The sequence below is a fragment of the Barbus barbus genome, assembly GCF_936440315.1.
Source record: "Barbus barbus genome assembly, chromosome: 37".
NCBI lineage: Eukaryota > Metazoa > Chordata > Actinopteri > Cypriniformes > Cyprinidae > Barbus > Barbus barbus.
This window is the reverse complement of record NC_136715.1, coordinates 17,477,692-17,504,172: the sequence shown is the minus strand read 5'-3', so window position 1 is coordinate 17,504,172 and position 26,481 is coordinate 17,477,692. Positions and strand designations below refer to the sequence as shown.

The 26,481-nt window shown below is 37.2% G+C and overlaps 1 protein-coding gene across 1 annotated transcript in view; it reads left to right on the top strand.

The window, feature by feature from the left end:
* The window catches only part of LOC306857037 (inactive N-acetylated-alpha-linked acidic dipeptidase-like protein 2), a gene marked incomplete at both ends in the record, with an annotated part of 254,287 nt that overhangs the window by 186,993 nt on the left and 40,813 nt on the right, over positions 1 to 26,481 (top strand). The window contains 2 exons of the mRNA XM_079396683.1: positions 7,008 to 7,154; positions 17,852 to 17,947. Of these exons, the coding sequence (XP_079252809.1) occupies positions 7,008 to 7,154; positions 17,852 to 17,947 (243 nt within the window). The remainder of the gene's footprint in view (positions 1 to 7,007; positions 7,155 to 17,851; positions 17,948 to 26,481) is intronic.

Genomic DNA, 26,481 nt, shown 5'->3' with positions numbered 1-26,481 from the left:
GCATCTATAGGTTATAATAACATAAAAAATTCAAATCCAGATTTTGATTTTCAAATATTTATTTCCCCAAAATGCAATAAATCCATGACACATTTTTTTTGTTGTTGTCGTTGATATTTTGTTTCAAAATGTAATAAATCCACTGAATCAATATAAATGTTATTTTTCATATTGAAACGGTTGAAAATACACAACAAAGTTAGTTGATCCACATTTTTTCATCCAGATCCAGTTTTTCTTTACATAATATATGTGTGTATACTGTGTATATTAATTATGTATATATAAATACAAGCACATGCATGTATGTATATTTAAGAAAAAAAAGTTTATAATAAATAGATTTATATAAAACATAAAAATATAAATATATAAATGCATAGACGTAAATATTTTCAATATACTCTATGTGTGTGTATTTATATGTACATAAATATACACAGTACACATACATATATTATGTAAACAAAAACTTGTATTTTGGATGCGATTAATCATGATTAATCATTTGACAGCACTATTACATTCATTTAGTTGGCTAGTGCTATACACTGTATTAACAAAAACATTAATGGCATTAATAAAATCACTTACTTTCTCATATTAAGAACATTGTGAAGAAGAAAGATTCACATATTATAGTATCAATTTTATATCACTTGTAGGCCTAAAAATATTTTTTTAAAGATTTTATTCAACCCATAGTCCTGTTGAGTAGGGGTGTGCCCGAAGCCGAATACCTTATTCAGAAAGGCATGGATAATGGCTTCAAAAATGAATAACGGATCATGAATAATTCTGCCTGAATATTTGGCTGAGCCTGGCCCAGTCTGGTGTTTGCGAGATAACAGGTGAGCCAGGGAATCAGCGCTTTATAATGTAAACTTTATAAATGTAAAGAGTACAAATCAAACACCGCATTGCTGTTGCCTCTCCTTGCATCTCTCAGAAATCAGAGCTTGGCAAGAGTAATATCAACTAAAATAATGCATCATGCACATTCTATTATTTGTGTATATTTAAAAGGCAATGATTTGAACCTTATAGGCCATGATATGATACATGAATGAATGGAATAAGCACAGTGCGCTCACCAATCAAGCAGCCCCGTTGCGCATCTCAGTCTCTCTCAAGAGTAGGGTAATAATCAACTTAGATACAAATACATTCTCTACTAGCCCTAAACATTTGCTTCTTTATCTTTTGCTGGTTTACGTGGCACACGCACATTTGTTTAGTGAAGTTCAAAAAAAGACTGCTTAAAGAGTTCTGCGTAATGAAAAAGTGCGCCTTGAATTAAGTCGTGTTCAGATGATTACTAAACGTTTGTCATGAAAGCTCTCTACTTGTATGATCAATTTATTTTTAGAAATTAATTTTATATTTTAGACCACTGAATATAAGAAATAGTCGAAACACAAATATTTTTCCATGCTTTGTTCTCTTTTTTTCCATACTTTTCCAGATCTGCAAATTGCTACTTAAGTGAAATACTTTTTTTAAATTGCGCAGGAATCGGTGAGCCAAAGGAAATCATGTTGTTTTACATAAACCTCTAAAATTACAACAGTAACAAGTGTGTGAAGTAAATGAGTGTAAACTCTATGAATGAAATAAGCACAAATGAAAAAGCAGTGTGCACTTGCCTTTTTCCATGCATTTCCTGGAAACTACTTAAATCAATTTCCATATTTCTAAACTGCATAGGAACCCTTACTGTTTTAATTAGAATATATTTAAATATTTATTTATCGGATCACAAAAGGTACCCAAAATGGGACTCGAACTTGCGTTCCACGAAGCACAACCGCACTACATCTCCAAACACTGCCTATACAAGGGTGAGTGTGATTTCACCAAGTAGGGTATCGCCTCCAACTGTTAGAAGATATTTCAATAAATGTTATAATAGTAGAATGTTATAACAGCTCATTAGTAGAGCAAGACCTGAAATGGGTGTCAGATATGAGAGACCTACAAAATGTGCAGTGTTGGGGGTGCTCGCAGGACTGGTTAAATATAATCACATCAACATAGTGTCTTTAATGATGCACACGTCTAAAGAGCAGGCAGTCCTGTATGAATAGTATAATTAATAAATCAAAAATAAACTCACCCAATACGCTGCAAAAGTTGGCCTTGCAGACAGGAATCTTTGTCGGATGATCTTCAGTCAGCAAATGGTATTCGTTTGTGACCTCCCTATTCTTCTGCATATCCCTGTTGTCAACCTTGGGACGTCGCCGCAGAACTTTTTTGATGGTGAGCAGCTGCAAAATGGCTTGGTCCTACTCGGTTTTCTTTGATTTCGAGTAAAACAATTGAAAGTTTTTCAAAAGATCCCTTGCGGTCAATGTGTCAGCGTGACAGAACTTTGATGCTGTTGTGTGAGAACATTTTTCCTCCTCCTGAGTGCCTCATCTTCCTAATCTCTTCACGTAAATGATTAGATTTCGATTACGTTTCTTCCCCACCGCAGAAACAACCACAGGTTCGAAACTAGGATGTCGGGTTTATTCAAAGCACTGCCATTACTGTTTACAATGCGTGGAATGGTGTGCTGTGATTGGGTGAGAATAACACGGCGGATATCGCATTTTGTGTAAAATTAAAAATTGACTCAATACTGACCAGATACAATAGCCTACTGATTTTGGTGAGAACTCAATTTAAAAAAAAAAATAAAAAAAGTTTTGGAACCAAACTCTTCAACAAACTCTTTAGTTTTCAATAATCAGTTTATTTGTAATGGATACACTGAAGTGATTTTTACATTTGATTATTTGTTTTTTTTACTTGAATGCTTTTGTTTATGAAACAAAAATGCACTATCCCTGTTTGTTTCTTTCTTATATTTGTTCTGTTGTTGTTTTTTTGCATCTGTTCTTATTTGTAGTAATATAAGATCAAATAAAAAATGGCTATATTGTGAGTATTAATATAGTAATTGAGATTAAGAAAGAAAGTGGAGGAAACAATGCAGCATTGCTAGGTGGTTTTGCTTTGGAACCTTCAAAAAACTTCAACTTGATTTTTCTCAGAATTGACTTTGATGACTTTGTTGACTTCAAACGGGTGTAGCTCAGTCATTTTTCATCTGATTCCAACAAATCATATATTGAAGGTCTTTTAATGGGAAATGTGATAAAATAACTAATTTTTGAAAATTCTCTCACTGTGACTTATTTTGCCAGCACAGGACACACACACACACACACACACACATAAATATATGAATAAGAATAAGTGTTAGGTATCGTAACTCCATCTACAATTATTGTTTATGAAAAAATTCAACTAATTCAGCCCCCAGGACAAATGCCTGTAGTTTAAGAGACACTGTTTATGCCACTGACCGTCCTTCCTAAATTGTTGTGCACCTTTTCTTTGGCTGCCTGTGATTATGTGTGTTTAGATGTGGAAGTTGTCAATCACTGAATCACAGTGATCACAATGGCATGGTAAAAGCCTGCTCATTTGCTAATGGTCTTTAGCAGGCAATGCTGTTTGCTTCCCATCAGCTGAGTGGACGAGCAGCTTCATTTGCTGTGGCTGTCTGCCAGTGCAACTCACTCTCTCTCTCTCCTCACTATCCACAGGTCTATTCAAGCTCAAATATATATACAATGATTTTGCCATCTCGTTATCATTGCAGACGGATAAATTAAATATTGATTCTCCTCATGGGGAAAAAGAATTGCTGTGCAGAAATTACCTATTCCCCCTCTTTCTTGCCGCTCCCAAGCTGTTTCTGCTGTCACATTTTACCTCAGGAATTTGTGGCTAATTTTGACTTTAATGGCTTTTGCTGCCTATGAAGATGGAGTCCACTTTTTTCAGAATGAAGCACTGAATGTTACAGTAATACATGCACAGTGCAAAAATAGACACACAAGGGAGAAGATGGGTTATATACTGTCTCTGGGGCATATGTGACTGTTTTGCAAATCATCATGTCACATAATTAATATTAATGAGTCAAGCTGATAATGCAGTTTATTATGTGCCCACCTCCCTTACTTTTCAGCATTAGTGGCCTATATCATTTATAAATGGAAACCAGTTTTGCTTAGTCAAATTAAACCACATTTACATTGAGGTAGACAAACGTTTATGAATATGAATAGTTGTTAAGTATTATAAGTCCAGTTACAGTTATTTACAAGAACATGCGACTAATTTAAATAATGTTTATATATAAAAGTATGATAGCAAGCTTGATGGAACTAAAATCCACCAATAAATAAATGCATAAATAAAAAAGAATAATTTAACAATGAATTCCCTACATTGTTTAGATACAGTGTGATTTTTTTTTTCTTTGACCTATAGTTACATGATTTGATTGCTTCAGTAAATGTGTTCTGTAAATTGTAAAAATGTATCTTCATCAAGATAATTCAATCAGAGTATAATGTCAATCAGAGAGCATGAAAATCACATTACAGTAACTTACCGAATGTGTATAAACATGAATAAACGCTAATGCCTGAATTAATTGCCCCAGATGGGCAAAATATGACAGTGCTACATAAAATAGTAGTGCACTGGAATGTTTTAGCTTATGGCCTAAAAATTGGTAATAGTAAAAAAATAAAAAATAAAAACTTTAATATTACTGAAACCAACTGACTAAAGTTTTAAAAGTAGAAATAACTCTTTAGGATATACATCTCTTTTTACCCCTTTTCCACCAAGGCAGTTCCAGTGCTGGTTCGGAGCCAGAGCCTAGTTTCAAACCGGTTCTTTGTTTTTCGACACCCAAAGCACCAGCTCCGAACCAGTAAAAGCGGTTCATAAGTAGCACCAAAACATTGCTGGGCTAGAAGAAAGAACCGCTTGCGTCAGGAGCTGGGGGCGGGGTTACCGTGACCAACAAGACGAACAGAAACATGGACCGCCATATTTGAAATAGCAGCTAAACGCTAACACGTTTGATTCGCCGTGTTTGGATGCCGATGTAGGTTTGCAAAGCCATGACCATCAATAGCAACGCAACGTCCCCCATTGCTGATAGTTTGTTTAGGCTTGTCCGGGATAGATCGGTGCTATCGGTGCAGGCTTATCGGGGTGCTGCGGGGGGCGACTGGAAAGCAGACGGCTCTTTATGCTTTTGGATCGCTCTCGCGGTGCTTTAGTGTGTTGTGTTGTGTGCCGATCGATCGGTCTGCGTGGCGCTGATGCTTTGTACAGATGCCTGTTGTGCCGCGCTAGTGATCCGAAACATGAAACGTACTCAGTGACGTAAGACCTGGCTCTGTATTGGCTCTCTAGCTTGTGGAAAAGCAACCGGTTCTTAAAGCGCTCGCCAATCGAACTAAGTAAGAACCGGCTATAGCACTGGCTCTGAACTAGCACCTGGAACTGCTTTGGTGGAAAAGGGGTATTTTTAAAATCAGATTTTCGATAGATTTAAACATTCCTTTACTCATAAATATTTTCTCCAAATAAATAGTAATTGTTTTAGAAATGAGTAAAGTACATGCATTTATGTTATTAATGTTTATTTGAAATATTTAAAATATTTATTAATATTTTAGGCAACTTCCATTTTTGTATTCAAAGATTATTCAGAAATATTTTACTAGAAGTCTTTGAAAAATCTCTTCTCACTTCTACACCCAGAACCCAATAAGGCTGGCCTCTTTGTTTCAACTTTTGCTGTTGTTACAGAGTTACAGAGGAGAAGAAAAAAAATATATATATATTTATACACACACACGTGTACCTACTTAACCATATTTTGAGGACTAATTTGAACCCAAAAGTGAGGTAAACCTGACAAAATCTCCAAAACCTCCCTTTGGGGACGTCCTCATTTGTAAAACAGGTTTAAAAATAAACTAAACAAAGTTATTTTGAAATTGTAAAAAGTCTCCTGTGAGGGCTAATTTTAGGTGTAGGGTTGGTGTAGGGCAATAGCACATACAGCTTGTACAGTATAAAAACCATTACGCCTATGGAATGTCCCCATTTAGATAGCTAAGTAAACGTGTGTGTGTGTGTGTGCGCGCGCGCGCGCGTGTGTGTGTATAAACAGTATATACAAAAAGAATTTGCCAGCTGCACTTGTTTTGTTCTGTTTGTTTTTCAGGGCTTGTCTGATATGAATTATTCTGATGACTGTTGTTGGTCACAGTTGATTGTAACAGCAATCTGTTTTTTTTTTTTTTTTCTTGCGGTATGCTTTCAAACAATGTTTGTATAGATTTACATTGATTTTGGCCCTGCCAGTCATCATTTGCACTTGCTTGAGGTTTACGTAGCTGCATGTATTTCTGTATATGTTGACAAAGAGTAATATATATTATGGCTCATGTCAGTTGCTGTACAGCAGAACAGACTCTGTTCATTTAGCAGCAGTTTTGTGATCAATGCAGATAAACCTTTAGGTTATTAAACAGCCGAGGGCCAGTTTCAACCAAAACAGATTAATCCAAACCACCACTCAATGAGAAATCAATAGCAGTTTAGGGTTTAGGCAGGGCTTTAGTGATGCGCATTATATGCAACTACAAATTTGATTTAAAAGCATATTATTATTGTTGTGTGGAGAAAACCTACAAATTATATAAACTTTAATGAACTCTAAATGGAAAGAAATCAATTTTCTTGAAAACAAGGATAATCCTGCAGATAGGATGCTGAGCTATTCAATAAAAAAAATAAAAATAAACATATTTAGAAAGTGGTAATGCACATATTTCATGAACACCACATATTAGAAATACTTTAACACCTTCAGCTCTCATGCCACATGAAACCTTGTCATTATTCACTTTTCATAATCATCTCTCAACATATCTCTCATAGTGAGAAAATATTAATAAAAGCTCCTTACTTAAATGCATTCCCCACATATCATTACTGTATTAATCTGTTAAGATCATTGTAGAAAGTCTAATCAAGTTATTCTGCTCAATAGAGAGAAGCATAGCCTTAACCAGCATTGTAGATTGGTGTATATTTTCACAAATTGTCATGACGCACATGTGTCTTACTTTCAGAGACATTCGATGAGCTGCAGCAGAGGAGGTGGTTGTCCTGGTCCGAATGTCAGCTCACTGCAGACACCTGGAGATTTGAGCTTTTTCTCCAGTCAACTTGCTGTCCCCACAGTGGAGTTCACATACTCAGAGTTCCCTAAAACAGAGGTGCGTGAACATAGTCATGCAAATCAGTAATCCATTTTCTGCACCCCATCATCCACAGATGGGGAAAATGTTTTATTTAATTGGTAATACAAGTATACAAATAACAGTCGTTTTACAAGTTAATACAAGTGTTCAAAATAATCAACAATTAACAAAGGTTAACCTTATGTTTTTTTGACAAAAACACCTTTTCAATAAATGCAGTATCATTAAAATTATCATTTTAAAAATACAGAAAAATGAAAAACAAGCAGATACTGAAAGCAAAGATTGAGGGAGTAGTAAGATCCCTCGATCAGTGGGATATGACATATGGCTTTAAATGACTAACAATATTTTATTATATGATGTGTCTAATATCATAATTTAAATATGAACGTTTCATTAGTGTTTAACTTAATTAATGAAGAAAAAAATACAGTAATGTTAATTAATCAATTCTATTGAATTTAACCATGTCAACAAGTTGAAGACAGCCAACTATTTATCATTTGCCCAGAATGTCATTGCTTTCACATATTCTTTAGTTATTGAAAAACTCCTGATTTAATTATTTTAAGCAATTTGATTACTTTTAAACTGAAAATCATTGACAAAGCATTTGTTGAAAAATTAAACTTGAATTATTCTAATTTGCTACATTATTTTTTAACATAAAAACATGAAATGATACATCAACTGGATAGTGTCAAGGATCAGGAAATTTGCCTGAATTACTATGCCCAAAATGTGCATAGTGATATACACACACACAGTATATATACAACACATTTATTTGGTACATATCACTTGTACGGAGCACCTTAGAGCTCATGGTGGTGGAAAGATTTCGGGGTGGGTGAAAAAAATTCGGGGTGGGAGGAAAAAATATTTTTCAAATCTTTTGTGTTCTCTCGCAAAACTTTTGCGAGAGAACGCAAACATCTTTGCGTTTCTCGAGGGAACGCAAAAGTTTCCGCACAATTAATTATATTATGTGTTGGCCAGTGGTACAATTGTTGCTTTTGACTTAAAGGTGCTATATGTAGGATTTACCTAGTGGTTGAACTTGGTATTGCAGTACAAATTCAAAATATTGGAGAGGGTTTTTTTCACCCGTTTTTTTCTATCCCGGCCCCTCCTCCTCAGACTTGACTGCACCCGCAGGTTGCCAGATTGACAACACCAACAGGAATATTTTATGGTATTTTTATATTTTGTAGAGTCAAAAACTTACACAGGACCTTTAAGAGATCCAGTCCCGTTTGACCCAACCAGAGCGCTGAGTGAATTCTAAAATTCACTAGGATTGACTTTGGCATCTGTCTGCAGTTACCATGTACTGTGACACTAATGCTTTCATGCACTTTAATGTAGATTCTCTGGTTCAGCACAGACCGTCACGTCATTCCCCTGCAACCTCGTTGCCTCATTATGATACATGAGGAACTGTTTCCTGACGTGTAAAATGATCTTCCATGTTCCTCCATCATACAGCAGCACGGTCAAACCCCAGGACTCCTTCACAGGCGACATCAGTGTTGCATTCCATCTGTCACGGCCCTGATGTCTATGCTTTATCTGTTATGTCCTTTCGGATGACACATGCGAGCGTATCCCAGGAGCAACAAGCTCTCTCTTCCTTTAAAATAAACACTCAGGAAGCCTGCCTTGTAAATTGCATACATATGTTCCCTCGTTTACATTGCTCTTGAACTTTACTTGAACGCATCTGGCATCCCGATGGCTTTTATGATGTATCGTTATACTTCCTCACCACAATGTAGGTGGTTAGATCCACTTCAAGTTGTTCTTTTCTGCTTCCTGGTTACATAAACACAATGTAGCAGTGTAGAAGTTAAGCATTTCACACATGGAGTGAGTCCTTGCCTCTTTCCTCTTATACAGTACATATTTCAGCCTTTCTCTCACGCTGTGGTGGTTGACACTTTCTGCATGCTGACTTGTACATCTGTCTCATCCGGCACACATGCCTGGCTAAGCATTTACAGTGCAATGTTGGTGTGCCTTAAACTGTGAGTGTAACCTTTTCCTGGCATTCGAGCCATCAGGCTGCATTAGAGCTGTGGGTGGCTGGTGTGTTTGGGAACAGCACAGTCTGTGCTGTGACATCCAGCTCCCAGCATCCCTGCTTCTGCGCTCTGCCACGTGCCTCTGCCCCAGGAGCCATCGCTCTCCCAGCTAGCAAAATCAAAATGACATACTTGGGCCTTCATATGCTAACAATACTTACAGTGCCTGTAAAAAGTACTAACTAATTTACATATTTATTTAGAAGCCCGTGGTACATATATCAAAGCAGAATGAGTTTTAAAATAATTTGTATTTAGGTAAATTATATTTAGTCTTTTTGTAATTTAAAGTACAGCTTTTTAAAATGTCATTCTTAGATTGATATATCAAAGAAAAATGTAAATACTAAATGCTGACTTATTTGACTTGTTTAATTACATGTTTTTATTTAATTTGTAGATTTTTTCATATTTTACGTAAGAATATTTTAGAAATTATAATTTAATGTTATATATTACAATAAAATATCATTAAATATTTATTCATTGTATATTATGTTTTTCAATAATTTTGTCTTTTTTAGATTTAGTATATACATTTTTAAAAATTTAAATGTCTTTGCATAATGTCAAGTCAAGTCAAGTCACCTTTACTTATATAGCGCTTTTTACAATGCAAATTGTGTCAAAGCACTGCACAATATCAAAAAAAAAAAAAAGGAAAATAAAGTGTCAAAAGTTTGAATAGTGTCTTTGCAATAAGGTCGGCGATATCGCTGGAAATGAAGCGTCCCCAACTAAGCAAGCCAGAGGCGACAGCGGCAAGGAACCAAAACTCCATCGGTGACAGAATAGAGAAAAAAAAAACCTTGGGAGAAACCAGGCTCAGTCGGGGGGCCAATTCTCCTCTGGCCAAACAAACCAGCAGTTCAGTTCCAAACTGCAGCAAGTCAGGTTGAATGGGCTCAGCTGGTTCCAGTGGTCTTTTCCGATGGCTGTCTAAGTGGCGGGGTCCTCAATGGGGATCTGTCTCTGGCGTTCATCCAGGTGTTTGGCCTCTGCCTACGATCAGGGACACATACGTCATCTCCCGGCGCTGATCCTCCATCTCAGGTGTTCGGTCATCTCAGATCATGTAATGGTTAGATCCAGACTGAAGTTCTGTAATTCCTGGCTACCACGGGATGTTAATCCCGTGGCAGAAACGTAGAGACAAGCAGAGACATGATTAGCGTAGCTGCTGTTCCATCTAAGCAAAAATAAATTGTTCAACCCAAGCTAAAGAATAATAATAATGTACATTTGATCAGATATAACTGCAGTACAAGATTATAAGATGCATTATGTGTATGCTTGGCTAAAGAGATGTGTCTTTAATCTAGATTTAAACAGAGAGAGTGTATCTGAACCCCGAATGTTATCAGGAAGGCTATTCCAGAGTTTGGGAGCCAAATGTGAAAAAGCTCTACCTCCTTTAGTGGACTTTGCTATCCTAGGTACTACCAAAAGTCCAGAGTTTTGCGACCTTAGGGAGCGGGTTGGATTATAGCGTGGTAGAAGACAAGTTAGGTACGCAGGTGCTAAACCATTTAGGGCCTTATAGGCAAGTAATAATAATTTGTAAATGATACGGAACTTAATGTTTGAATTATATTTTAATATTAAATAATATTTTAATAATTTTACTTTTATGATAAATCGTTGAAAACTAACACTTAAGCAGGAGTTGAATACTTTGTATGCATGTTTGTTTTTCTAAGTGATTAATTAATTAATTAATTAATTTAGAACTGTTTGTAGTTGCATAGTTAAGTAGAGCATTTCTATGATTTGCCTAAAAAAATAGCCTTGTTTTTGCCTTGCTGTGATTAAACATTTGAAACCAGATCAAGCAGCAAGGGGAACTAAACTAAAGCAATACTCATTCTAGCAGAAATTACTATCTTCTTGAATCAAGCGTCTTTTTACAAATCCCTTTGATTAACCTCCTCTGGCTTGGGGCTCTAAAGACGGTAGTCTAATGCAGAGTGACAGATCAGGAAGTCTATCTCCTACCATTGCAGATGTAACTCCCTCTCCAGATGGCCTTCATGTCTACAGCTGAGGGTCAGAACTGATCGCTAACTCAGAAATCTGCCTGACCATGCAAAAATCTGTCACCAGTTGTTTACTGGGAGCTTACCATCCGGCTCTTGTCCTGGAAAGTCAGAGGTTTGTTGGCTGTGAACAGACAGCATGTTCAAGTTTCTTGGCCCGAGGTGCTGTATTAGTGTCTGCACAACTAATCTAATTAGCAGTGTGAAACAGCGGCAGCTGGATGTGGTAGATCCGTAGGGTCTCTGCGCTTCAAAATCATATGGCAGTTCCCTTTGCTAGCTAGCTCGCTGCTCAGAGCTGACAGCTACGCTAGGCTTGTCTTAGCCTACCATCTGGTTTCTGCCATTGGCGGCGACTGTGTGGGAAAAAATATTGGGTGTAACATGCACATGTGCTTTAGTACGATGTAGTAAGGTCTCATCAACATGACATCTATATATGTAGCCTACTCTGTCTACCAGAGAGGATGCAATACGTTAGTATCTGTATTATATAGGGTGTAATATCAAGTCGTATGAGAGTTGATAGAGATTAATAGTTGCCAAGTATAAATAATTAATTATTGCTAGAGATCTGTACTTGCTATATAAAAAGCATATTAGAATGATTTCTGAAGAGTCATGTGGCACTGAAGACTGGAGAATATATATATATAGTATTATCCCTTTTTTAAATTGTGACCATTTTGCTAAAATGATGGCAGTGATCTGCTGGTACCATCAGCAAACACATACAAAGAGGGCATTGAAGTTTGAGAGATTTAAGTTGCAATCATTCTGTAATAGCTTGATTAGGTTTCCATTATTGATTTGACTATTTCCTGATTATCTCTGTGAAGCTGCTTTGACACAATATGTACTATAGAAAGTGCTAGAATTAAACATGACTTATAGCTGACAGAAAATAAAGTACTTGGCAAATGATTCTGTTGAATAAGTCACACTGAAAGTTAGATATTCTCCTTCATCCTTGACAGATGCTACGTGAAAATTGAGAACTTACTCAAAGTAATGACACAATATATTAAACCTCACACTGAAGTTACATAAACTGCAGAATCTGAACATAAACATATAAGTTAAGAAGACAATCTGATCACATGTGGATGTGTTAGCCTGCTGGTGAGCTCATGAGGTGCTAGAAACTGAGCCAGACAGATGTAGCATCTGTTTCAAGTCCAAAGACGCTGTTTCCTTCTCCAGCCTGGACTTCTGCTGGGGGAAAAAAATGCTCCTTGCTGGATGCTAATCGTTTTGGCAATCTCGAGGATAACCCACAGCACCCAAGGTTAGCGCTCAGGTTTACTCTGCCTTTACATATCCAGTGTAGCCAGGGTCATCTTGTTAGTAATAAATTACACGCATTCATTTTTGTATACAGTATATGAATAGACACAGCTGCAAGCCATTTAACCAGCATCTGTCAAACATCATTCTGTTTCCATACAGATGTCCTGGTCCCTCGAGTTGACTGGCAATGAAATTAACCACATGTTCAGAGTCACTATAGTGTCTGCAACGATAAAGTTGTATCCTCCATCTCAAGTGTCAGGGACTAATTTGGAAGTGTCTGTCACTCACAGACAGAACTATTTCAGCTCCTTGATTGAAGGAAAGAAAAATCCACTCATCCATGATGTAGCAGTAAGCAAACTGCGCAAAAGGCTTTTATTACCTCCAAATGAAGAAGAAGAAAAAAAACAAGAAAACAACACCAAATCTCAATCAAAAGCATCAAATCAGAGGATTCATAAAATTCATATAAACCACAATTTGCATAAAAAGAATAGTGAGATTGCATTGATCTAGGAGCTTGTTCTTATAAAGTATTGCATGTAGCGCTTTGACACATTAACACCATTTTATCGGAAATCAGAACCCCGCTCTGGCTTATTAGATAATGGCACTCAGTTTCATCTGTTCCAATAGAAAATCATTTGAAATGCTACACTCACTTGTATTGATCAGATAATAAACAGTTAATAGTCCTCTTTGATGGCTTCCTGAGTTCGAATCAGTTAATGATTTCAATTTCCTTGTCTACTTTCTGTTTTATCGCTTGTTTAAAACGTTGAAGCACGAACGCAGCACATCTTCCGTGAAGATGAGCAAAATCAAAGAGAGCTGATATATTTCAGAATTCTTCACACCCACATTCACAACTCCTGGGTGTGATTGAGCTAACAAGCTTTTAATGATTTATGATTAATTAGTATTTATGAGAAGCTAATATCATTTCAGCTGAGTTCAGTTGAAAAAAACTAATATCTGTATTGTAAAGTTAAACATTGTTGTGAAGTATTAAGAACCGGCTATTAAAAGTGTTTAAGCTAATACGTGATGTTCTGGGTTCTTATTAAATTGCAAATGTTCAAATATTTTCGACTGACTTCAACTTGCTGTTAGTTTCAGTATAGTAAGTGTGTGACAAACAAAGCAAGTTTGTTGGTTTGAGCTAGCGCTTTTCCTCATCAAATAGTCATTTCATCAGCTATCCTTCCCTCGTGGCGTTGCCAGATTCTCCATTTATCCTTCATTGCTGTGAAAAGCACACACAAACAGATGCATTTGGCATCAGCGGATGCTATGTTTGTTTGCCTGCAGTGATTTGATTGACTTTTTTGGTTTAGTCCTCTCATTCTTGCATCGCTCAGTCGCTTCATTTGGTCTTTTATAATGTGTTCAAACTGAAATCATTTCTGCATGAGTATATTAGGGAAGTAGCTGTACAATAGCCTAACTGGCGCTTCTATTGTGTCCTCTACAGTGAAATCCTTCCATCATCTGAGCTTCCTCAGAGGTACACGGCTGATTAAGTCAGTGATAGATGTGCGAAACCGCAGCTGAGATCGTCCTCTGTCAGCCCTCAGCCTGTCGCTGCGTTTTACTGTGTCTTATTATCACTCGCTCATTGTCAATGAATATTCATATTGCTCCCTGCCAACAATAGACCATTCGTTCTGGTTAGTGAGAGATGATGGCACACTAAATAGCTCTGAATGCTTTTGGAGAGATTGTCCCGCGCATCAGGGCTGGGCTTTTCAGAGCAGGCAGATATCCAGCCACACGCTGATTACCGCATTCAAAGACTCATTTTCCAGCTTACATAAACAGCGTGTGTCCCGCTTGCTGTGACACTGGGACTGTGATTATTTCTTTCAGCTCTTGCTTTCTGCAAAACTAGTCCTCTCTATCCATTTCTCTCTTTCAAACACACACGAGTACACACGTTTTGGTTGTTTGTTACATTTCCATAATCATTTAAATGCTGGATAAAATGTGGATACTAAGTCTGGGTAAAAAAGGTTGTATTGAATACAGTCATTTATAGGAATGAAATCAGTGAGGGCAAAGCTGAATTTTCAGCATCATTACTCCAGTCTTCAGTTTCATATGATACTTTAGAAATCATTCTGATATGCTGAGCTGGTGCTCCAAAAACATTGCTTATTATTGTCAATGTTAAAAACAGATGTGATGCTTAATATTTTTGTGGAAATTGTGATACGTGTTTTCAAATTTTGCTTCACACTTTTGATTCACTCTAAATATTGTACTGTTACTTTTACATTATTGCTACATTATTGAGGTATTCATTTCTTTAAAAAAACAAACAAACAAAAAAACTTAGAGTCCAAACTTTTGAATAGCTGTAAATATTACACTGGAACATGTTGACACACAATCTATGAAAATACATAAATAAAAATACAATGTCTCTGTCATCTGTCCTTCAACAGTACACAAAACAGTAGTGCACATACTGAACATTTATTCTATAAGCGTTTAAATGTTTTTTTTTTTAATCATTTAAAATGTTAAAGTACAAACACAGCACATGAAGGCAAGCTGTATTAGAGAGATGAATTATTTCTTGAATATAAGTGTTTTGTATGATTATTTCATTTGGTTGAAAATCTGCCAAAGTATCGTGTTTCAAGGTTTTTAAAATATTTTCAATGGAAAACCAGACCAAAATTTGACTTTTCCCTACTTAAATCACATCCATGCTGATGTTCAAAATGAAGTAAGATTTACGATTTAAGCAGTAAGATTTAATTCAAGAACCTGTAAGACATCCAGCACAAACTAAGCTAATTGTTTATAATGTTTGGGTATTTTACTAGAGATTAAAATAGATCCTGTTTACATATTCATTGCTGCTTAAGTTTAATGACTGAATAAAGATATCCAGGAATTTTTATTATCTTATTTGTGAGAAAAGCGTTTTGTATTGCAAATTACATTTTATTGGGTCGCTAAACAGTAATATGCGGCTGTTGAATTTTAATTGCTCGTTGCAGAATTGCCTGTGGACCGGCCACTCCAGTCGTAACAAGGCCGTTTTGTGTTTGTAGTATAAACGGGAATGGTTTCCCTGGTGTACAGTAGCCTCAGCTGTTTGCGGTTTGACTGTCAGATCATATCTAAACCTGTAGACCCTTCCCGAGGTGAGCCTTGCGGTTTCCTACTCGCTCATTTAAGAGAAACCAATTCACCTGCCCGAGATACTGTATCATTCCCAGTAACTCAAGCACAGCCCTATTCACATGTAGCCAAGGTCTGGAGGTTTGGTGATTATCCTGAGAGCCATGTGTTTATCTATGTGAAGAGCAACAGATCTCTGAGAAAAATCACCGGTTTCCATTTAGACGGCTCCATGAAAAGCCCAGATTGTCTTCTTGTAACTGAATACCCGTATTAGAGGACCCGCTTTGTGCAGAAAATGACTACTGTTCATCAGGCTGGTGAAGAGTGGTGGGATACATACACCAGACATTTAACTTGTCTGAGTTCACCCCAAACCAGCAGTGTCCGCTCTCAAGTGAGATGAAAAGCTGTGTGGGAAGACAGGCACGGGTGTAATGCCTCTAATCTTCTATGCGAATCAGTCTTTGTTGTGCCTCTCTGTGCAGCCACTGCAAATAGAAAGACACAAACAGAGGCCATCAACTTGTAGATGCCTCATGACATGCTCACTTTTAGTGAACGAAAGAAAACACTGCATGTGTTTCTGCATGTGTTTGTTACCCGTGTGACTAACTAAAGGCTGGGGTGTTATCCTTGACTTTTCGAATTGAATGTTTTACAAGAAAACACAAATCTTCTAGGAATCTGTCAAAAACTAAAAATTGTATTGTCATTTATTAGGCAGTATTTTGAGAAGAGCAATAGAGGTGTCTCTTTTTGTCTTTCTTTAAAAGTAAGGAAATACAGGCAAAGTGCATCGATAAAGGCAATTGCTGTTTGTCAGTTCTTTAGCATAAGAGGTTCCATTTTTTTGTCTGCATGTTTTTTTTATAAAATTCAATTCTAGAGCCATCAGGACCAGGGTCCTTCCCAATAGGAAAGCTTATGATTGCATCAGATATCTCTTGAATAGTAATTTCAGATTTCAATACTTCCTGATCAGCTTTACTCAGTTTTGGAAGGGGGAGCTGATTGAAGGAAGACAGAAATTGCTGCAGGCTGAGTATAGAGCTTGGTTTCAAATAGTCCTTCATAATATGTTCTTATTCAGTCATTGATATCCTTGGGATTTAGTATTTTAACTTCCTATTGCTTACTGTTATGACTTTATCTGCTAGCATCTGTTTTCCCCCACATCTCAAAATGTTTTTGCTTAACTTAATTAGAAGAGCTCTTATTATATTAATATGTGAGAATCATTCTCTCAATTAGGATGCTTAGGGCTACTTTTTCCCGGAATATTTTCGTACAGGGATACAGCGGCTCACAGCTTCTGAAGTGGCTTTACGCTAATTAAGCAAAGGCTAAACAATAACAACAATAATCATCAAAAATAAAACGGGTTCCTCCTAACCAGTTTCCCTAAATGAAGCACAGAAGTTTCTTCAGTGGTGAAGTTCAGAAAACTGAAGGAGATCGGGAGAGATTCTGTCATACACTCTATCCAGATAACGATGCACTCTGACAACTATATTTCAGGGACAGGATTGTGTGGCTTTAATCCGACCTGTGTGATGCATGTGGTCCATCTTAGAAGAGAGAATTTGGGGGGAAGTTGAGATTTTAACTTCAGTGATGCTGTCATGGTCTTTCTTTTTTTGGTAACGTGAAGTTGTGTCCATGTTTATGTCAACTAATAATATGCTTTATATTATTAGAAAAAGTAACATTTAATCAATGGATTGTAGGAGCTACACAGAAAAGTGGCTTTTGTGTATTTTATAGGGTCTTGCCCAATAATTTCCAATGGCTGGTCAGTTTTCACTGTAAACATCCACGCTGAAAGGATCGAGGAAACCATTTCTATTAAACAACAAAATGAAATAAGTCAAAGATGACTGAAAATGGTTCAGTCATTTCACACTGAAAATGGTCAGTGCTGTTTGAAAGCATATATTTTCAGTGCTAAAAAGTTAGTGTGACCTTCAAACTACAAGGATGTAGCATAATATCATCTGGAAACATGACTTTAAAATACATGTCCAGGGATCTCCTTCTCCAATACATATATTTCAGATGTGCATTATGACAGTTACACTTATTTATGTTGACAACCTTGTATGGGTGTGTTTTAATTTTTCATTCTTCGTTTTTTTCTCTCCTTTTTTTTCCAACCTAGAGAGCATTTTTTCTCTCTGAGGCCTTTTTCCCTCCTGAGTCTTCATTAAGAGAGACCTTGGATCCAGCCTTCAAACTCCATGAGACTATTGCCAAGGTAAGAGTGCTCCTCCTTTCACTACAAAAGTCCAATAGTGACTAGATTGTTTATTTGTTTGTTGTTGGCTGGATGGTTTGTCAGGCAATGCATTGTTGTATGCCTGAAGTTAACATTAGGATTTTGTTTTCTTGCTCAACTTTCAAGTGCTAATTGCACAGCTACACAAATCATACTGTAACTCAAGAGACAGATGGAATGAGAAAATGAAGGAAATAACTTCAAAAGTGTTTATTCAAAATCTTTTTGCTGATAAACAAACCTTTTCTTAATCTCTACTTTAATTCCTTTAAGATATGAATTTTTAACCTGAACATTCTGTGTTCTCCAAACTCTCTTCTCTCGATAAATACCTGCATTAAAAGTTTGAATTCGTTTAGTAATTTAAGAGTTCCTGTGTGGTATTTTGTGTTCCTTTTTTCTATTTCTTTGGCAAACATCTAATGCTGAATGATTTATTATTCACAATAAGATGAGGAATGTGTATGAAGAAATAAAACATTCCATTTGTATTTGTGTCACAATTTTTGGCTATTTGAGAGCCTGTCCAGTCATCATGTCATGAAGTCTGTCTTCCAGACGAGACAAAAATGCATTGACCAAGTGTCAAGTGACAGTGTCTGGTGCTCTTCTGGGTCAGGTTATGAAACCCCAGCAGTATTTCAGTCCACATACACTGATTGTTTGGCTTCTGACAGCTTTTTCCCCATCCTGGCAGTCTGTAGAGGAACAGCGCGCATGCTTAGACTCAACAACAAACCCTGTTAAAATCTTATGAAATATAGATGAAACAGGCTGGAGATTTTATAAACAATTTTCTCTCTCTCTCTCTCTCTCTCTCTCTCTCTCTCTGCCAGTTATGGCAGTTATGGCCGCAGCATTAACGGCAGCAAGAAATATGAGCATCATTAAAGTTCCTCATTACAGTCAAGGAGATATTGTTCTGCGTCATGAATTATTCAGGCCGCTTGAAGACACACTGGCAATGACACAAAGAGTTGTGGGCCAACAGCGCATGCTAGAATAGATGAAAGGCTCTTAAAGTGTCCGTGCATTGTCATGTCTCCTCCAACTACACAGTCAAAACAGTATATACAGGAACATTAGATAAAGCGTCTGCAGAATCTGAGAAGATAAATATTTAGTGTGGTTTTGAATTCAGCGAGCAGATTTAGAAGTGTCAAAATATCATATTTCTCAGAACAATGGGCAGAAAGGTTGGGAAACTTACCTGAATCACAAAACAAGACAGAAAGGGTAAGATCTTAGCCTGTGAAAAGCATACAAAGACACACTGGTGTCAGAGAAATGGTAAAACTTTACAATAGGATTCATTTATTATCCTTTGTTAATGCATTCAGTAAAAATGAACAACTTTTTTAGAGCATTTATTAATGTAAGTTCATTTCAATTAAATTTTAATATAGGCTTCTGTTGTTAATTCATGTTTCAACTTTATTAACATCAACCTACTAGGATAATAAATGCTGTAAAAGGATTGTGCTTGCTTACTTCATGTTAGCTATTGCATTAAAGGAATATTCCACACTGTAAACTCGAACAGTGAAATTAATTAATTTCACTCAAATAATAATGAAAATTCATTGGACTTAATTGAAATAAGTTCTGTAAGCTCAAAAAATGTCATTGTAGTAAGCTGAACTTAAAATGATTGAGTTTTCTAGTTCCCAGCATGCTTTGCATCAGACAACAAGGAAAATAAATGATGAAATTAAGTGTTATTTTGTGTGTTTTGCACAAGATTAACATAGGGAGACATAAGTTAGTACTTAAATGTTGTGTTATATAAGGATTTACATAGTTTTTGGTTTACATGCAAGTATATAGTGAGAGTCTTTTTTGATAACTACATTAGCATGTGCTAGTGTGATTTTGCTAACTAGTATAATTGTGAAGAGTGGGGTGGGATCATGGAAGACAGGCTTGGCTCCTGGCTCTCAGCCCCGCCCCACTTGTCCTTAAAATATTAAGCTCTACTAACTGAAAAAAATTGAGTTAGTTTACTGAAATGTTTTGAGTATTCTTAACTTATCAGGTTTTACAGTGCAGGTTCATTTCAAATTAATCTTAATCAACAGTACTTAATCAACAGGCATAATGTTGATTGCTACAAAAAAAAAAAAAAAAATAATAACAATGCTATTAATAATAATTTCCACCGTTCCACCCTTCATGACGTCATGATGAGACGTGATCGAAAATCGTGTGTATTTGGCTCAGAAATACTCTGTTATACGTCCAAATTATTTTTTGAAATGCCATGTTTAGCATGAGAATCCAACTCTTTAACAGTGTAAATAACTCAACATGCATGAAACAGCATTGTGTAGTTTAGAGTGCTTGATTATAACAGAACTTTGTTAAATCGCGATGAACTTTGAGAGTGATTCCTTTAAGTGTTAATAAACGGAACACGCTTTGTGTGTTTTTTAGGCTGCAGTCCATTCAGAATTTGAATGAAACTTTCGTTTTTCAGTCACATACATGCTGCAAAGTTTCGCCAATAATGCTGGATTCATTCTTGGAATATCAGTGATAAGCAATAGACAGGACAAAAAGGCATCTGTGATTTATTCTGAATCCGGTCCTGGCCAAACTAGCACAGACAGTGCACGTGAGCGAGATCCAGTTCACAGACTAAAAGCGTAAACTTTATTGAGATTGGGACATATCAACCAGTAATTTAATTTACAGGAACGGATGGTAGAAAGTTCAGAAACGAATGGTATGCGGATTATAACAGAATAGTCCCACAACTGATTGTTTATTTTTTCCTCCCGTGTCTCACCACAATGATTCAAAACGGACACATCTCAAGTGACATGGGAAAAAGACACGGAAAACTTAAATGAACATCAGAAAAGCAGCGTGCAAAACTAAAGGCTTTAAACTTTAAAAACTTTAAACGCAAGTTGTTTGATTGTCAACATGATTAATTCAATGTGATTTTGACCATTTAAGCATGAAAATTAGACTAATTCTTCCAATACTTTCACGCTCTTTTAAAAATATGCCCTACTTTCCAAACAGCACGAGTTCTTAGTCACATTGGCCTTGTAATGATGCTGTAAGGTTTGCCGTTTGCCGTTTTCCGCCTGCCACAAGCTCAGTGTGACTCTAAGGCCAATATTAATGAATGCTAATGCCTCTTGAGAGTTTCCTTAATATCACGTGACCTGTAGTCACCTGCCGGCCTTTCATAGTATGCTGTTTCTCTGAAATAGCAGCCACGTATGTCGTTAGTTTGGTGATCCAGATTTCATATGGAAACTAAACTCAAGTAGCCCCCTGATGCCAGCTTAAATCAGTGGCGGTAGACATGAATTGATGGGGTGTGAGAGTTGGGTCTCACCGCTGTCTGATAATCTCCAGCTGCAGTACAAGCGCACTTGAAATCCCCAGGTCCCTCTGTAAGGCCAACGCTGTTGTATCTGTGGTGTCTCGCTTCTCTACGCCTCCAGGTCCCGTAGGACCTCGGGCCTGGGCCGAAGTCTCTTTTTCTGCAGGCTGAGGAGCCTTGGGAGTTCTTTCAGTGAAGCTTATCACATCCTCTGCTCATTTTTCAACCCCACCTTTACAACCACAGCTGGGCCGGGTTGACGGAGAGGACAGAGGGGCCGAGTAGTGCTGGGTGTGTTTGAGTCAGTTCCACTCAGCCTGGCACAGAAGCCTGGCATCGATCATTTGAGCCGCAGGTATGCGCACACTCCATCACCCTCACAGGGCCCACATGCGGCATACCAACTCTCTGGGGCTCAGAGCCTCTGTGCTGACTACCTAGAGTACTGCTTTAAAGATCTACATCTAAAGTCGCTTATTCCCTTAACAGGGTAGTTTGCCCTCCTTTTAGAATTTCAACTCCGTTTGCAATGTCGTAGCCCTGTGAATTTTTTGCTGTGGTTTCTTTTTTTCCCTTTTTTTCTTTATGTACAAGACAATGCCAAGTCTGGCTATGCAAGTTGAAGAGACTACACTCTTTTTTTGTTCTGTAAAAAATCATAATTTCTACAGAATGCTATAAAAAATACTGGAGCTAAAACCTTTTAATTGGTTAGCTCTACTGTTACCTACATTACCATAAACATTTGAAAAAAGTATCACATTTCATCACATCACATTAAGGGTGCTTTCAAACTAGCATGTTTGGTGTGCTCTAGGGTTCGATTGACATCAAACGTTGTTACGCTTGTCTTCCGAACACGGGTGCACACCCACAAACCATACCCAAGTCTGTTTAAAAAGGGTGGTCTGGGGTTCGCTTCAGGGGCCTCATTTATAAAGCGTGCGTATGCTCAGATTTGATCTTAGAGTGTGCGTACGCTTAAATCCACGCCAACGCTCATATTTATAAAGACGGTCTTTGACGTGGAAAAGTGTTTAGCGTCACTTCAGGGTCTGAGCAGATGTACGCACTTTTTATTGTTGGAGTATTGCAGGTTTTTTTTTAAATGTATGTTCTAAATTATGATGATTGGTGATATTTTATATGTTAATGACATTAATTAGGAGTCGTTTACAAGGCAGAGTGCTGAAACCATTCATTTGCATGCAAGTTCACGATTCACAGATTTCACATCTGAAAGAGATGTGTACGTGCGTTTTCTGTTCTTACATTCATTTTATGAATCAAACGTACACATATTCAAGAGATGACCGTAAGATCAAATTTAGAATGGTTTCTGCGTAACATTTTATAAATGAGGCCCCTGATCTAAACGCAATCGTACCAAATCGCGGAAGTGAACTGCTATTAATGATGCATTATTTGATAAAAATGTGTTTATGTGTGTGTTTCACTCACTTTCCTGATGAGCATGACTGACATGCTGCAAGCAGAGAGCTGTATATCTCATTTCTGTTCGCCTTCATCATACTTTAGAGCATTTTCAGTACATTAGTTAAGACAGATGTAAGTGCCATTATGTACAGTATGTACTGAAGCTTTGGTAACAAAACCAACTGTTCAAAAATATAAATATAAAAGTGAAGAAAGCAATTTGTCGCCTTCTTCTGTGCCATTGTTACTAAGCAACAGGGTAAACAGCTGCTGGCTTGATTACGCAAACGAACCGTGGTTCGGACACAAACACAGTCCTGCTGGGGCAGGGGGTAGGGGGAGCAATCGAACTCTGGTTCGGACCAGGCAATCGAATCAAATGTGAACGCACCCTAAATGTAGTTTTGCTAAACAGTAATATGAATGTATGTTTTTTTGGAAACAATTAGAGTTTTAATTTAAATAGTTTATTCTTATTTACACTGCTGCTCAAAAGTTTTTTTTTTTTTTTTTTTACAGTGGTTTCCACAAAACATACTAAGCAGTACAAACGTTTTCAATTATGAGATGTTGAATAAAGCCTTAGTCTAGCGTGAGAACAGTTAAAGCCCTGTATCCTCACTGGATCTTATTCTTGACAGTTCACTATTCATCTCACCTGGATAACAGCTGAGTTACCTGCAAATGTCTCAAGTAAAGTTTTCCAGAATAAGAACAAGATGCCCAGTAGAGCTTTCACTAATGGAAAGATTGCGATGTACATGTAAGAAGTGTGCCTCTGTTCTAGGCAGAACTTACAAGAGAGATAGACTCATGCTATCCAGAGATTCTTTCAAAATTAACCTGCCATGCGTCACTTGCACTGGGAATCAGCCAGCCAGAAATGGCGGTTGAGTAGGAAGCCTGAGAGAACTCAAGCTGCCAGCGAGAGGAAGCTGTGAGGTTGAGAGCAGCTGCTGGTGTGATTGAACATCCCAGGACAGCCATTGTTATGTGTCAGATGGAAACAGTGGCGGCGGTGAAGACTGAAGGCTTGGTATTGTACTCTGACAGCCTGAGTGACACTAGCCGGGCAGGGGAAGAAGGGTGAACGGAAGATTCTGCCATCTTTGCTTACATGGCACCTGGAAGGGACAGGAATCCGCTGATGCATTCCATGGGGAACGTCTACCTGAGAAGCATCTCAATTTACATTCTCTGCCCCTGAATCAACTCATCTGTTAAAGGGCGTTCAGAGATCCCCTCCGGAGACCTCCAGAAAAATGAGTTGTGAATGAGAGAGGGTGATTCATTTGGGCATGACGTTTGGATCGCATTGTTCTGAGTCCATCAGTGCTAATGCAGTGGCACAGGATCATCAGCTGCCCATTGTCCAAACTCACCCTCATTCTGGTTCTTAATGTTTTAGCCTCTTAATTGCTTAAATGGACCATCTGCTCTATGCAGTTGTATTAATATGAATTCACCATTTGGAGGATAAACGATTGCAGAAGAATTGCCAGAGAAAGCTCTTCTTTTTTTCCTAATATAAGGTCTGAAATTATAAGATAGCACTAATTTCCCAGAAATGATTGGCTTTGGCATATCTTATAGAATTAGACTAGAAAAAGATTTTGAATTGAACTTCAATTAAGCCGTATGGAGAATGCTGGGATTTTAAAACACTAGATGTACAAAGGAAAAAGATCCGGAAGGATATAGTGGAATCGAAGGGATAGTTCACCCAAATTAAAGTGTCATCTTTTACTCACTGAGGTAGAATGTTGTTGTTTTGTATGGAGCCCCACAACAGTTGGGTTAGTCCGTATTTGACCCAAAGTTGGGTTGAGACAACCCAGCATTTTTAGAGTGCAAGAATTAGAGACTTGTTCCCATAACTTGGTAAATTGTGGCCACAATTTTCTAATTAATCCTGGCATTTTATATTAAATCATGGCCAAATCCAGTCAAGGGAATGAAGTAGTAAATTGTTCCCATTAATAAGTTGTTAATTTGTGGGAATAAATTCTGACCACTATTATATTTCTACCTGCATGTCACGTGCAGAGCTCCTTAGTTTTGGACCTTATTGGCTTTCATACACTCCTAAAAATAAAGGTTCTAAAAGGGGGTTAGCACAGTGAGCCCATCGAACATGTACATGAGTTTGTTTCATCATTGGAACTGATTTGGAGAAATGTAACATTACATTACTTGTTCACTAATGGATTGTCTGCAGTGAATGGGTGCCATCAGAATGAGTCCAAACAGCTGATTAAAACGTCACAATAATCCACAAGTAATCCACACCACTACAGTCCATCTATTAACTTTTATTGATGTTAAAGTGTTTGTAATAAACAAATCCATCATTAAGACATTTTTAACTTCAAATAGTTGTTTCCGGGTAAAATGCCAGTCCTCCATCCATAATATTTATTTCTCTATTAAAAAAGTAGTTTCATCTGAATCGGGAAAAAAATATGCACGGTAACTGGAGGAAACGCAATTACACAAACTGCGTACTCAGCGTATTGGGAACGGCACTACTGGAGCCACATGAGGGCGGGCAAATGACACAATTTTCATTTTCGGGTGAACTATTCCTTTAAATAGCAATAGTGTGAACACAAAGAGAGAGAAGATAATCTGGTTCTTTAGAAAAGAGCTCCATAACTTGATGAATTACATATGGAAAGACTGCAGCATAGGACATGTCAAAGCTCATTGAGGTGATTTAATCTTGAAAGACAATGTGCCAACTCGAGTCTACTGCCTCCAGCCTCAGCGGTGCCATCCCTGTATAGCTGCGCTCACTGTGTGTGTAACAGATGTGGCTTTTGTCCGCTGGGATGGGAGACGGGGAGTGAGCGACAGAGATGATAAAGAGATGAGGTGATGGGGTAATGGAAAGATTCTCAACACTGCTTAACACCTCAGTCAGCCATGCAGAGGTTTTCATGAAGTATCTGTTGCCCTGATTTGCTCTTCTGAATTGGGCTTGTATTATTTCCTATAGGACAGACAAATCACCGAAGACACCTCATTCGAAATTTAAGTCTCGAAGTTTGCTGAAAATAATAGTTTGAGTCAGTCGCCATTATGAAAAAGCATGCTGGATAATCTGTCAAATATATTTCTTCTGTGTTCCAAGGCATGAAGAAATGTACTGCTGTTTCTTCAACTATGAGCACTTTTGGCCATGTGGAGTTTTAAATAAAAAGCTTCTTATTTTGTGAAAATTAGCATTCTTTGATGGAAATGATGATGATGGAAGTTATTTTTGGAATCTTTGGAGTCTTGGAGAGACTCTTTGGCTCATTAGGGCTAAATTCCAGCATATTATATATCCTAAATGCACACAATTAAATGATATTTTCTAAATTTTTTGCATAATTTCAGCTTGAAATGTAGAAAAAAGTTTTTAATATATAAAAAACAAATCAGCTCACAAGTCTTTTCAAAGTCTATGTGTAAGTATGTGTGTTTTATTTGTTATATTCAATAACATTCTGTTATGTAATGGCAGTGGAAATGACATTTTTTATATTTTTTAATTAAATGCCTAACTCCTACAACACATTTGTATCATAGTTTTGAACATAATTATTGTATAATGGATTTATTATTTTTTTTTTTTCTAATCATAGCCTGGTAAAAAAAAACTTTATATAGAAAGAAAGAAAAAAGAAAAATGGTCAAATCTTTTAGTTTTAATAAAAATCAACCCCTGGAACATAGCAATGCACAAAGTTAC